A 15,602-nucleotide genomic window follows, 5' to 3' on the forward strand; every position below is an offset into this window, starting at 1 on the left:
CCGACGCCACAAAATCAAGTCAGCACTGGGAAGCAGAAACAGCAACAACAGGACACAGCCCTCTGCCCTCTGTCTAAGCAACCTTTCTATTGTGAAACTTGTGGCCTTGTCTGCCTCTCTTTTGTTGGAGTCCACAGCCACAGCTGGCACTGAGCAGAATCCTGATCCCCACAGACAAGGAATCCCTCTCTTCCAAGATTGCAATTCCACTGAATGACCAACATTGTTGTCTTGTCCTGTGTTCACAAGTGCAGACAATTACCACTGCCCTCATTGACCTTAACATCTCAATTGACTATTGGGTGAAACATAATTCTATTAACTTAATGGCTTATAATGGTTCATGTTACAATCCATGTTATTTTAAATTAAATATCATGCTGCCTCTCCTAAATACCATCAGACCTTTTTTGTTTTAACAAGGTTCTGGCCTCTGTTTCAAATGAATGACTATTCTCTGTTGTTATCTCACTTTGAGTACATATACTTCAGACCGATAAAAAAACACAGGTAAACACATTAGTGACTAATGATTAGTCACTAATATATTCACCTATCTTTTTTATTGGCCTTTCTGTGGAAAAACAAGCAACTCCCACCAACAACTGTGAACGCTTCATGAAAACAAATATTTATACCCACTGACAGAAGCACCTAAGATAACCTTTGCCACAAAATAATTTCTCACAATAAATATAATTCACAACAGTAATATTGCAAATGAAATTGCATTTCACTTGATAACCAATCTAACAAACCACATTTTGACAGAGATATTACTTTTCTATTCCTTCAATTTGAACATTTGTTTTGCACAATTACAAACCTAATGTATTAGCCATTAACATCTGCAAACAAGATTCAAACATCCGGTTTCTGGACATCAGGATTCTGGTTTAAATGTTTAGCAAACATCAGACTTGACTAATTAACCAATGAGATCCAAATTTTCTATCTGTCTTTCTGTAATTTTTTTAATAATCTATTTTCAGGAGAGATCTTTAGATATACATTGGTCCGTTAAGATACAAATTTCATTAATGCAAGAAGTGTTTGTATGATGATTTTTATCTTTATGATATTAAGTGAATTTCCTCCATTTAAAATAACAGGAAACAAATACATTCGTTCCACCACCACCCTACCACCCCAACTTTCACCCCCCCCCCCCCCCCCCCCCCCCCACACACACACACACACACACACACACACACACACAAACTCACATTGCGATTATGTTCACATGCAATTTCGGTCACACATACGTCACATTCATGCTTCGCTATTATTTCGTGCTCGATTTCCATAGAAAGCATCTTATTTCTGAGATCACCACTTGCTTTACCACTTGCTTTCTTAGGGCCCATGATGATTATTCAAAAAACAACAACAAAATAAGCGCAAAGATATGAAATTATGCCACAAAAGAGATAGGAACACAACACGAGATATGTGTACTGTAACACTACCCAGACGAAGTAGCCAAGGGATGCTGGTTAGAACTTTGTGAGCCTCCTTCTGCCAACTGCTAATAAGCCAAAGTGTTTGTGTAGGTGTTCAATGTTAGTGCACTAACCTGCTCTGTATATTGGCATAATGGAAGGCAGAATGTGCAGGCATTATCAACCTAACTGTTTGCATTGTGAATTACCCCCAAAATTTTCCTCCATGTCATGACATTCAATGACTAAAACTAAAATTAGTAATAAGTAATTGCCAAAACAAAGTTTCTTCTTCCAGACTCCTCATTCTGTGAAGCGTATTTGTTTCATGGCCTAAAAGTGAAGGGCATAGCAGAGCTATACGGTAATGAGAAGTGGTCAGCTCGGGCAACATCGTTGATAACAATATCACGCAATTCCTACAATTATAAAACCAGATAGATTTGCGGACAATTTCAAAATCGTATTCCCATGACAGACTTGAACAGATTATTAAGAGCTTGGCTGAATAGTCTACCTTAACAAATACCGTTATCATGGTACGTTTTAATCACATCAAAAGGGATTCTAATGGCTGGGTACCCCTTTCAGGCACCTCCTCATCCAGCTGTTGAAGGACTGCGAAGAAGCCAGCTAGGGGTGCATCATTGATAACGCTGTCTGTTAGGGCAGAGTAATCGACCCAGCTCCCGAGTTTTATCACAAAAGATGAAAATCAAAACGAGTCATGTAAATAAGTTATTGTTTCATAAGATTGTTTCACATCTATAGGCAAAATATGGCCTTTTTATCACCCATTTACACCAGTTGTGTTTATACTTGTATCATGATGTAAAGACCCATTATTCTAAATTGATGGATATTTGTTATTAAAAAAATAATAATAAAATAAATGTGAAAAATACATCATTTAGGAAGCCATTGCACATTGTTTCTAGAGTGAGCACATTTTTGTTTCTTTGGGAATGGCATTTTGTAATAAAGTCAGGCTTGGACAGGAATTAATGTTGTGTCTACAGATATTGCACTTGTGGTCCAGGCAGGGCCAAGAAGAAATGGATGGGCATAAAAGTTGATGTCAGAAGGGATTGAGAGATTGCGTGATTTGTTATCTGATAAAGAAAAGTTAACTGCAGTGTCGGTACAAATGCATCAAACATTGGGATTTTGGCAAAAAATGTAAAGGTATAGTCAGGTTATCCAACTGAGATTATCACAGAGGTAAGTTATTTTATTTAATTACCGGACTACATTTTAAAATAATTCTTCAAATGCTCAGTGGGTGCAAAAAAAATATCAAAATATCATGATTCTTTAAGTGTTTTTTAATCTGAATCCCTACTAAAGCTAAATTATGATATAATTTCAGTGCCATCCTCATACGTTCACCTTCTTGGAAACTTTTTGTCGAGGACCTTCAGCTATGGATTCATTGACAAACTGCTTAATAATTACTTGAACTTCTACTCTACGATAAACCCTGTCTCACAAACATTGGGATAATTTTATGACCAGCACTACCATGCTGTCAAGTCTTATATATGTATTAACAGACATGCAAAATGATAAGAAATATATAACCAAAGAATTAAATTTTTGTAGACATCTGATAAGGGATTTTTTTTTTGCATTTTTAATTAGTGAGTAAGAATGTATACATACATACAGGGGTCTCTCAGTCCATTGGATTAGAGTAAAGTTTCATTACTTTTAGCAAAACATTACTAGACCTCCAAAATAGAGGATGATTACTCTTGGATTCAGGATTCGATTTGCAATGCTGAATGAGTAACTAGTTAATCCCAAATAACCTTGAGCTGCACAGAACTGGAGAAAATTTGACTTTAAGTTTGAACATGTTTTAAAATCATAAAGGGCACTGAGAAATACAAACAATAACATTAAAATATCACTAATATACAGTGGACTAAACACACAGAGAAAAAAAATCACTACTTAGTTCAATTAGTTAAGAATATATTCGTCAATGTGGCACCTATATACATTAAAGAGAAGCTTGATACTTTACCTCCAAACAACACGTTGTGGCAGTCTGGCGAGGGCTCCCGCCAGTTTGTGAGTGATTTCCTTGGAAAGATACTTGACCCCAGCCCCAAATGAAACCACTACAAACCCATGTTCTGATGTATCATTAACCCAAGCTTCAAAATCCTGTGGATATAAAAGAAAAAAATGTAAATTGATGTTTTATATCATGCTTTATCACCATTTTTGATAAAGCTATACCCTTCTGTAATTTCACATTTCCGTCAACCATCAATCATTGAACATTGAATTTTATGTACTGCAAGTATGCATAATAATTTAGGGACTGGGTAGAAGACAGATTCTAATATATTATGACTGCAATTAATCAATTTAAAAAACACTTTAATTTAAACTTTCATTACTCATAACAAGCATGATGACAATTAACATTATAAATTATAATACAATTTATAACCTGCTTTTTATCAAAGTGCTGAATAAACAAAAATTAGTCACAGTGTTGTATCATGTCATAAAAATGCAAGTAGGTTTACAAAAATGCTTTGACTAACAAGTGACAAATAACAAAAAAAAAAAAACAAGACTTTGTTCACACTACCCTTTTGAAGAGTATAATAGAAGCAGAAACCAATGTCATAGTCAGTGGCCAGTGGTTACTTCTCTAAAGCCTCAGATTTGAGGATGTATTATTTGTGATTTTACTGCTCAGAGAGGATGGGGTTTTCGTGGAGTTCTACTATTCAATAACACATCTAAACTGAGACAACTTGACTTTTGGACCTCACTGGCAACAGATTTGAATTGAGGCTCTTAAATGAAGTCATTTCCTTCATGATGGGATTATGAAGCTAAACAAGCACTGCATGGATTTGAGTTGAGAAATCATCACGTGCTAACTTTTGACAATTGCGCGTTATCTAAGGTGTGGCCAGTGGCACTGTTGCCAGCATTTCCGCCTCAGTGCGTATGTTCCTGGTACAATTCTGACTGTAAGCCTTTCTGTAGATTCTTTTGTTAGGTAATGCGAAGTTTATGTTTAGGGTTATCAGGTGTCATTTCATTTTTTTGGGGGAAAAATAAACAAACATATAACTAAAATAAATTTAGTGAGATGTATTTTGTTCACTTTATCTGTTTCTTAGGGCCGAGCTACATTCAGATGAGACACTAGAAACATACCATTGGAGACATGCCAGCTATAACCTCATTCAATAAAAGTCTGTTCCTGGTGGTTAGAACTCTGTTGGGACTTTAAGGCACAAAGACATCTACAAAGAGTAGACATTAGTTGTCACTGGCATCAGCAAATATTGGGCTCAAAAATCAAAAATTGAAAATGGCTCAAAACCATTAGCTATGCAGTGGACTGGGTGGAGAAACATTCTGCCATTGCCTCATCAAATCCGTTTAGTTTAGTTGTGTTAGGCATTATAAATGGTAAGGGAGAATGGTTGGAGTGACAATAGATGAGGCTAAATAAGGGAAAAGTCATGCTGACAAGGAAAGTGGAGAGAGGGAGGTCCAGCTGTGGCAGCTATGACCAACCCTGGCACGGAGCATCCACAGGGGCACACAAGGCTCTGTGTCCCAGTAGCACAGCCTTAGTGTTCCTACAAGGCAGCCTCAGTGAACCCATAAAAAGAGTCTCAGTGTCCTCTGAATTCTGTCCAAAACAATGACTTCGTTCTCCCTGAACTTCCATCAAACTCCCTCCACACATCATGGCACAATGCTCCCTATTAGTTTGAATGGCGTTCCAAAACCCCCGCAGTAGATACCAACTGCCTGCACTTCTGTTGTTTGAACATTGGCCTAACCTCCATCACCATCCCCCTCTGCTCCCCACATCTCCTGTCCCTTTCAGCTCAAAATGTACCATTTTGATTCAACTCAAACCCTAGAAAAGCTTTCTTTGTTGCAATGTGTGATAGAAATTTAGAAGAGAGACAAGGAGATGAGCGATGATAAAAGAGCGCAGTCAAATAAACTATGACGAGAGCAAGAGCGTTCTTACACCTACAGCTAATGTTTTATGGGGTAAATGAAACAATGAATGAAAGTAAAACTGTCTACAAGTTTGTTTGGGGAAAATATTCGGGTAAGCCAATAATTGTATCCCAATAAAACCAAGGGAGAAGTGTATTGTCTCTTTAAATGTCAAGAGTGATCAGATGGGAGCAAATATACTCAAATACTTCCTTTGTTTGCTGTTCAAAGTGGTAATGGTAGGTAATTTTCTCTTCACTTAATTCAAAGCTCTATAAGGAAGGAGCTTGATGTTTCATAATTATCTTAAGTTGGAGAAAAATGTACAAATGTCCTCTCTTACCACCCAAATGTTAGGTTAAGTCAGAAAAAACATGAATTATTTTTTCATAGTCTATGAAACCATTGATGATTTCTTGCACATAAATGGATACTGAGTTATCATAAATCAGACAGCACCAACAGTTGCCGAGTGGATAATATAGTGAAAATTATTTATAGGGAACATAAGTGAGAATGTGTTTGTTCTGTTTTGCATGTTGTGTGTGTGTGTGTGTGTGTGTGTGTGTGTGTGTGTATCAATACAAACCTGTGGCAGTGGGTTAGGGGGTTTGGTAAGGATGCCTCCTATGTAAACCACATGTGGCAGAGTGGGTCTAGGAAACTCCAAGGCCATATCAGTGCATAACATCCACAGCCGGCTGCCCTGAACCAAGTCAGCCATGGCCACTTGAGGCTTCACTCCATGTTTCTTCATAATCCTGTCATACTTGGGAAGTGCAATATAATGGACTCCAAAGCGCTGAACCAGGTAAACAGCTGTGTTGGTGATCCTCTGGACCAAAGACATGCGGTCTGTCAGCAATGAGTTGAATTCAGGCACATATGAAAGTGGCGCAGGTGCACCCACCTCAGCAGGGTACCACAAACCTGTGCTGAACACTGCATATTTCACACCCAATATATGAGCAATCACAAATCCGCACATTTCGTTTGGATCCACCAATAGAAGGTCAAACTTGGCCTGCTTGAGGCGGGTCATTACCTCAGCACTGCCAACTACAGCGTCACAGTTCTGAGAATAGTGGTCAAGAATGTCAAATAGTTCCAGAAATGTAAGGCGGCCTGAGAAGATGTTGCTGACTTTGGACTGGAGGAAATTGTCTGCTGTGCTGCTGTTAAAAATCCCAGGGTAATGTTGTAGTTTGTAGTGAGGGGAGGGAGGCACTTCACGACCTTCTGAAACTAGAAAATGGGTCTCGTGGCCCTCTTGATGTAGAGCAGTAGCCAAAGTCTTGAAGATATAAAGGTGTGATTCAAACATGATTGGTGGGACCACAATTATTTTTGAAGCCCATGATGCACTTCGACTCCAAGAAAGTAGGCCAAGTAAGAGTAGGACTGTCGTGGAGAGGAGCATGGCTGAAATCATAAAAACAAATAAAGTTAAGATTGTGTGAGGTGAAAAATAACAGAAAGAATAGTTACAGCATCTATACAGTAAATCTTTAACACTGAGATATATGAATAATATGGGTCAAGGACACATTTTCAAGGATTAACTGAACATGAACTTTCAGTGTTTTAAGGGTAACTATTGTAGACTTAGAAAAGATGAACCAACAGGTTATAAGATGACATTTACTACATTGTATCTCATATCTACTCAGTGAACTGATCTTTGATCAACCTCTTAGCAGTCCCCTATCATGGAAAGATGAAACGGTAAACACAATTAAGAAGCGTGTGTTCTGTTCATTATTCAAAGTCAGAATTAAAATATTTGTTGGTAATTACACAAGCAAGTCTCACTCATGTATTAGTTACTATTAGTAACAGAATTATTAAACAGATTAATTCAAACACTTACTTTGATTATGATTATAAATTAAACCTTTCAAAAATATATTATATTATTGCATTTGTTCAGTGCCATGACATCTAATTGTTAAAAGTCAATAAACAAAAGTGATTTTTGGTACTGACTCAAATTTTTGAGACCAGTCGAATTAGTTTACCTTGATCATCCACCTGGTTCGTAAATGCAATTGAAAGTTAAAGATTTGGACGAAGCAAATCAAAGCGACAGTTTGTGAGTGATTGCATTTGTGAAAACTAAAAACTACATGAATAAATTTGGTAGTATCTTGTCGGAAAAAAGGGCACTCAAAAACTCTTAATGTTTTTCCATGAAAAGCTCAGATTTTATTACTTTGACAGACTACTGTGTAGGACTGAGGCAGCAAAATTTCTTAGTAGTCTCATATTTCTATTAGGTAAGCAACCTTTATTAACTGTATCATAAAGCCACACTTAATTCCACTTCCCACTCTCCAACCACCACCATTAGAATGATGTTGGTAGAGTAACATCATTCTAAAACTCTGACGGCTCTATTCTCTCTCTCACACCGACCAACATACAGATACACACAGGCATTATAATTCCACTATAGCACTCATCATGTGTCATCATAGGCCCATATGTATTCTAGTCTCTTTTTCGGATTAATAATTATCAATGGAAACCTCTTTATGAGAGCAATTGTTTATCATTAATGTCATAAAAAAGTGGCGGAAGAAAACAATACATACAATTTGCAGGAATTATTGTTGCTTTGGACCCAGCAAGTCTAAGAACATCTCTTTGCGTGAAAGACAGCAGGATGTAAGACATAGCGTCACACATTGGATGAAAAGTGTATCAGCCTTTAAGCACTCTGAAGTTATGCAAAATATAATGTGAAGAGTGAATGGAAAACTTCCTATTCCGCCACTAGTCGTCCACTTCCAACATTGTTCAATGTTTCTGTTAGTGGTATGAACTCAATTGGCTAAATTATATAAATGATAAGATTGGGTAAGCGCATTAAGACATGAAAGAGTTTAAACTTTGGTCAGGGTATTTCCTCCACAATGATCTGTTCAAATAGATGGCCTTTTATGCAGAAAAGCATTTAAAATTCTTTGAAAATATTCCCTTCATTAATGATATCTAGCCACATCCTATCAATATGTTTTCCTGGTTAAATATATGGGTGGTCCAAAAATTAGCATTTACTTTTCCACTGAAGTCTAATGACTATGAGACAAGAAGAAGTTCAAAGAGTATAGACAACATCCGATTATTAAATGTAGTTAAACATTAACAATCATGGTAACACGGAACCAAAAGAACTTAAAACTTTTGGTGATTAAGGTTATCTAAATGCAAGTCAAGACAAAGGTACTCAATTGCAAAGCCATTAGTGGAATGCAGAGTATGGGGTATATAAAACACAACTGATATTTACTTTGTTTAACTTAACATGGTTGATAGACTCAAAGGGGCCACAAGTGACTTTTTAATTCAGTCATGGTTCAAGCCTTTGTTTTTGTAGCACTGAAAATAAAAAGCTGAGACTATTTTGTCTCCGTATGGGTCTTCATTTTTCCTTCTCTAATGTGTCCTACATGTGAATATTTGAATGTTTATTCAGGGAAAACAAGATATCTTTCAATTACATATGATTACCAGATGAATAATATCTCTCAAAGTCATCACAATTTTATCTTAATAAAAATCATATGGCATAATTCCCCACTTGATACTACTTTTATAAATATTACATAGTGAATCATCCACTTGATTATCTATTTGTAGCTGGGTTTTGGTGTGAGGAACCAGAAGATGGACATCATTTTTCCTAAGACTTTCTCAGGAATATCATTGCAAACACAAAACTCAGACTGTTGATTGAAACTGAAGTAACAATTCACTTTCTACCGCAGACTGCGATGCATCATGACTTGAATTACTAACAAAAGGTGGGTAGTGAACGCTATCTGGATTTAGAGAAATTACAAACAAGAAATGAGCTCCTACCATTGACGGGAAAGTAGGAATTAAATAAATGCTAACTTATTAACCACTGCATGAATATGTTGCATTGCCCTAGCAAGGACAATTTAATAAGGGTTGATGCATTAATGCATATCTGTTGATTGTTAAACATCAAAACGATAACACATTTTACAAGGTCAACACAGCCAAATTGTGTCATCAAATGTAGATTTATATAAATATATTCATTCACATTCAACAAGAATTGAATACTGTTTTCATTGGTGAGCCTGACATAGCAACCCAAACAAGTTTTCATATTTTTCTACGGAACATAAAATAAAAATATAAACATTTTTTTCTTTGCATCTTTGTTTCCAAACAAATTTACTGATGTAGACTTTACGTGTTTAATTATTTTTCCATGGTCTAATGTAATCTGGAAGGCAGTGCCACTCAACATTTTTAATTTACATAAATCTACAGATAAGGCAATATAGAATACACTATACAATTTTGTTGCTCAAAAGCATTGCCAGAGATGTCCGAACATGCAAAGGCTGTTCTTTTCCAGCATTGTATGTCTTATGTCTAACACAGCTCCACAAAAAATACTTTTCTTTAATAAGAATAATGTTGTAATACATACTGGTTAACAGATTACATTCTGTGCATACAAAATCTTTATTACCACTTGCATTCTTGACAGCAATGCTTTTTGGGATAATAGTTATCAAGACACGGACAAAGGAATTCTACACTATCCATCTTACCAATTTAGTTACATGGATGTAGTGTGATATTCCAATCACAAAAGATTCCATAATAGATTTTCCAGAAACATAAAAGAGTAATTAAAGATGCAAAAATTTTTGCTTAATGAAAAACCTCAAAGTGTATCAAAACATATATTTTGATAACATATAATCCTTAATACTATAATTAACATTTAATACTAAAATAATACAGTAATTAACTGTGCCTTAAAGTATTGTAAGTTTAAGCTGGTGAATTGAACATGGCGAGCACAAACACTAAACAATAATGCAACGTGTCAAAAAAAGTATCTCAATCAAAGGGCAATACCTGTAAATGCTTGAAATAACTCCAATACTGACCAAGAGGCTTCATTACAGTTAGTTAAAATGTAATTTTTAAAAAAAAAACCTTTCTGTAACTAATACAAATGCTCTAATGAGCAAAATTCTGTAATTATGAACAGTGGTAATGACTTTTTCCTGTCATTTAGCAATGCAGGAACTTTCCATTTTAATGCTCCCACAGTGGGGGTTCATTGGTGCGTGACAACTCAAAGAAAGGGGCGTTCTTACCTCAATAGACTAATATGGAAAACACATTTCAGTGCAGTGTCCTTTTGGAATGATGAATTCATCTTTAATTTGTTTGCTGTATTGAACTGCTCACTCTTTCACTCTCTTTTTCTTCCTCCCTACCTGCTTAAGGATGCACTTCTCCGAGCAAGGTCAGACTTTACTAATGTCCAAAGAAAAGAAGAAAAAATGCAAACCATGTACCTACTGTTATTTTTGTTCTCACTCAAGTCAACATTGGTTGTGGGTTGATTTTAAATCTGCCAAATTCCAATATTGGTAAAGAATATTTTGTACACAGGATGAAAGATTCTTCATATCACAAGTCAAATATGGACTAGGAAAACAATGAATTCTGACTGCCTGACCACATCTACCACTAAAATATCTTGCTTACTCTTTTGAGTAAGTCAAAGAAAAATCCACTACAGAGGGCTCAGAAAAACACACTGTGTCATGCCTTACATCCACTGGTAGAGAGCTGTTTAGTTAAGCTTAGGCCAAGAATTACAAAGGGGAATTTCAGCTCAAACAAGGCAAATGGGAAAAAAAAACAAATGACTAATATTCAATAATCTGTATTAGCAATGTGTCCTCCCATGTTCTTAAGACATAGTCTTAGCTTCTCTGACTTAAAACAACTTAAAGGATGATGTGCTTGCTAACACCTTTAAGCTGAATAACACTTCTTTGTTGTTTATGTTGAAATTACTTTATCTTGCTCTCTTACCCCTTTGAATTGGTAATGCTGTTATAAGTTACAACACCCAAAATATCAACATTCAGGAACAGGTTTGTCAGGCCCAGTCTGTTGAACACTAACCGCTTCACAAAAAAACAAAGCAGAATATGCGTGTATGTATGTGTGTGTGTGTGTATGTGTGCGTGCATGTGCATTCATACATAAATATATATATATATATATATATGCACATACAATGAAAGCTGTGATGCTGATGTGTTGACAGATGAATGAAGCTCGTTGGATACTTAAAACTACGGATACATGTACACACGTTAAGAGTTCTCAAACAGCATATTCGGCCTAATTTGTAACAATGACATTTCTCAAAAGACCTATGACATAGCTATGACTGAAGACTAAGTAACACAAACCGACTTTTCGAGTTAATTTAAAACTTATTAATATAATTCATTATTTTAAAATCAATCTTAAACAATGATGATTCAATTGTTGACACTGACACTGACTGTACTTCTTACCAAGGGATTGAACATTGAGAATTGTTTGAACTATCAGGTGATCATGTTGAGAATTGGCCAAGAGGACAATGAAAACGGAAACACAGAACCTGCTCTGGAGTCCGATAGGATTTGAAATTCTCCAAACCACGGACAACCAACATTAATTTGGGAGGTTTGCTAATGATTGCTCAAAGTAAAAATGCTAACTGTTTTGGCTTAACATTGACTGCCCTTGAAAGTTCCTACGTGACAATGAATGCTATAAAAATCAATTGAGACCCTTTAAAAAAAAAAAAAAAATAGTATTTAAACACCAAGCTGCTCTGTCGTTTGGAGAGTGTAGCAGGTGCTAACTGTCGCAACACTTCAAATACTTCATTAAAATTTTAAGACATTTTAGGCCCCGGGGACAAAAATACCTCATCGGTGCTCCACCACCGTGTGGGATCATACCCGAATGACTTGCAAGAAACCTGACAACACCTGACACCTTTGAGAGTCGCTTTTGAGCTGTAGTTGCTGCTGCTGTTGTTTGTTTGGTTTTGTTTTTTTTTTTGTTTTTTTTTTTGCTGGTTTGTTTCAAAACCTTTCGGTTTCTTCCGTGTAGCTAAAGGTGTAAAGAGCAGTTCGAAGTTGACTTTGCGCTGAGATACACCTGTTGTGACGCGCACTTATTTGTCTGTGTTGGCCTTACCTCGAGACTTCACTTTTGTGCCGGGCAGGAAGGCAAAGGGTAAAGTCCTGATTTTCTCGAAAAAGAGAATTTTTCAGATGAACTCGGTAACGTTTTACCTTCCAGGATAGAGCGTATAACGTGCATGTAATGTCAATATAGGTCCCCTAGTATCAAGGGCGGCCAGAAGAACATTAACCTCACCGGCAGTAGGAATCACAGGGGCGGTGAAAGGCGGGACTTAAGCAACAACGTACAAAAGAGGGAGTGGCAACATCTATTGTGTTTAAAAAAAAAATTAAAAAAAAACTTTCAAACGTATTATTCTTTGTTTTAAAGCACAATTAAGGCACCCTGATGGATGTGCTCGTACCAGGCTGCAGGTGTCAGTCTGTTTGGAAAATGTCAGTATTTATGGAAATGTTTGAGGAATCAAAGGCGTTATTTGTTCAATGGGTTACTTGATTTGTATCAGTAGAATTTTACTATTTATTAGTGAAACATTCCATTGCCTAATCTTAAACTTTAAATATGTTCTTCTTATCAGTTTTCTGTGTGTCCTTGGAACATGGAACATACATTTCTATACTGGAGAAAAGAAAGGAGATAATTGTTGATCATTTTGTCTTGAGTTTTTTTCCAGCAAATACAGAGTTAGTAGAAGCAAAGCCTAATACGTATCTACCTTAAAAATTAAGCTGTTTAAAAATAATGTGTAACAGCACTATACCTGCAGGCAAGGTTTGGAAAGGGGGTTGGGTTAACTCTCAAACTGAAAACAGATAATCGCTTATCATGCTGAGAAGAGCTGGAGATAAAGACTTGATGGGGCAAGGCCATTGTAATTCTGCTGACAGTGTTCTATGTAGTCACACAAAAAAACAAGTATATATTTCCATAATAAACACGCACACTCACTAAAACTGAGGGGATTGAGAAGTAAGTTGGATGGAGGTTACAGAGCAGGGACATGATCTGTGTATTGTTTAAGGCAAATAGATGTTTCTTTGCTAACAGTGATCTATTTGTTCAGATGTCTGCAGTCATCCTCCACACATAGTCTGAAACAACAGATTAATCTCTGTGGATACCTTCACCACCCTCACCATTAAATTTCCTCAGCCATGCCTGAGTCACCACACTAACACTGCAATTGCCCACTAAGACCAAGCAGCCCTCAAATCCTAAAGGACAAATGTGGATCGAATGTGTGTACTTATGCACCTTTTAATTCTGGTATGTCACCACTGTCATTATTGTGTGTTTTCTCCACTTTATATATTTCTCCTCATTTAACTTTCTCATTTCACCCCCATCCCTCTTCCAACATTATTCTCTCCTTCCCTTCCATTCTAAGATATCAGGTGTGTTACCTGAGCCCCATATGAATAGTTAAATACCCTGGGACATCCAATCTACAGAGGTCTCCCATGCAGAGTTGTGATGGTCAGTGTGCTTGCAAGCATTTTTGTGTTACAACGGGAAAGATATAATTCATTTGAGAATTTTTTAAAACCTACCTCATGGTGTATGTGTTTGTGTGTGTGTGTGTGTGTGTGTGTGTGTGTGAGAGAGAGAGAGAGAGAGCGAGAGACAGAAGTGTGACAGGAAACAAACAGAAAAAAGATAGGAAAGAATGAAGAGTTAGGTTAAATTGGAAGGAGTGTTGCGGTGAAGGTAATCCACAATCCAAGTATTCTTAAATTGCAAGTTTATCATCAAATATGTTAAAAAGCATGATAACTTGGGTTATGAAAGTGGATGATTAGCCACTAAAAGGTGATATATGTTTTTGGATACATTTAAGATAATGTCTTTTTGCGAGCCTTACTTGGTTTTCCATTTGTGATCTTTTCTGCCCCACTGTGGTCAAACAGTAGAGTCACAATAAAACCACCAAACATTGCCTCCTTCTGTCTGTTAGATAAAGTTAGCTTTGTTTTTAATTATTTTAGCACAATCCTACAGTTTGCTTAAAGAAAAAAGAACAGCAATAAAAATTTGCATACAAAATGCATTTTGTTTTTCTTATGAGTGGTTACTGAATGTGAGTTGGTTTTAACTCGTGACATAATCCAATTCCTGGAATGCTTCCCGAAGCAACAGTATTAAAAGGGTAGGTGTCCCATGGCTGGAATCCGAACAATGTCACTCTTCCTGTTTAGACACCAGTCTTTAAAAGTAATCCACAGATTTTCAACATATCCTTCCCATTTTTTTGATCATGAGTTCAAAATGAACTATGTAGCATGAAAGCCTATATTTCATTTCATTTCTTTGTACTTTAGACCTTAAAACACTTTATAGCCTTGACTTTGACACTTCATAGTTTTATTTGTATTTCTTAGTCTCCCTCCTTTTTTTACTGTTTATACAATTTCCTACTATTATTTATTATTGTTATGTTTTACTTGAAACTGGCACAACAGTTTCCTTCGGGATTAATAAAGTTGTTCTTATTCTTATTCTTATTCTTATTCTTATTCTTATTCTTATTCTTATTCTTATTCTTATTCTTATTCTTATTCTTATTCTTATTCTTATTCTTATTCTTATTCTTATTCTTATTCTTATTCAAGATACTGTATAAAAGCAATTATATACAGCGCATACTCTGCATACTCTGCAGTATGTCTTTGTTTACTCCTACATCCTACATCAGGATGCTCTTTGTGGACAACAGCTCCACATTCAACACAGTTATACCTCACAAATGCACACAAAATGTTGACCCTTAGCCTGCACCCCACCCTCTGTGACTGACTCCTGGACTTCCTGACTGGCAGACCCCAGTCTGTCAGGATAGGTAACAGGACCTCAATCAGCATCATCATGAACACAGGCACTACTCAGGGACGTGTCCTCAGCCCCATCCTCTACACCCCGTTCACCCACGACTGTATCGCCTCCCATGAGGACAACATCATCATAAAGTTTGCACATGACACCGCTGTGACAGGACACATCAACAGTGGAGATGAAGCGGCCCACAGGATGGAGGTGGCCAGTCTGTGAAGTGGTGTAATGACAGCAACCTCATCCTCAACATGGACAAGACCAAGGAGATGATAGAGGACATGAGGAAGGAGAGGAGACCTCATCAGCCACTGCTCCTCCAAGGTCTTAAAGGCA

At 36.7% G+C, this 15,602-nt stretch overlaps 1 protein-coding gene across 2 annotated transcripts in view; it reads right to left on the reverse strand.

Annotated features, from left to right (window-relative positions):
- ugt8 (UDP glycosyltransferase 8) overlaps nucleotides 1-12,679 on the reverse strand; it is a 30,162-nt gene extending 17,483 nt beyond the window's left edge. The window contains exons 1-4 of one of the 2 annotated variants that reach the window (XM_086156806.1): nucleotides 12,492-12,679; nucleotides 6,349-6,860; nucleotides 6,028-6,273; nucleotides 3,472-3,614 (exon numbers count right to left, since the gene is read on the reverse strand). In XM_086156806.1, coding sequence (XP_086012932.1) covers nucleotides 3,472-3,614; nucleotides 6,028-6,273; nucleotides 6,349-6,858 — 899 coding nt within the window. In that variant the 5' untranslated portion in view covers nucleotides 6,859-6,860; nucleotides 12,492-12,679. Of the gene's footprint in view, nucleotides 1-3,471; nucleotides 3,615-6,027; nucleotides 6,861-12,491 lie in introns of both variants that reach the window. The other variant, XM_086156805.1, reaches the window with a different exon arrangement.
- Between the last annotated feature and the right edge of the window lie 2,923 nt (nucleotides 12,680-15,602).

This window comes from Fistularia commersonii, chromosome 12 (genome assembly GCF_037954325.1).
Source record: "Fistularia commersonii isolate RoL2024-O1a breed Wild chromosome 12, RoL_Fcom_v1.0, whole genome shotgun sequence".
NCBI lineage: Eukaryota > Metazoa > Chordata > Actinopteri > Syngnathiformes > Fistulariidae > Fistularia > Fistularia commersonii.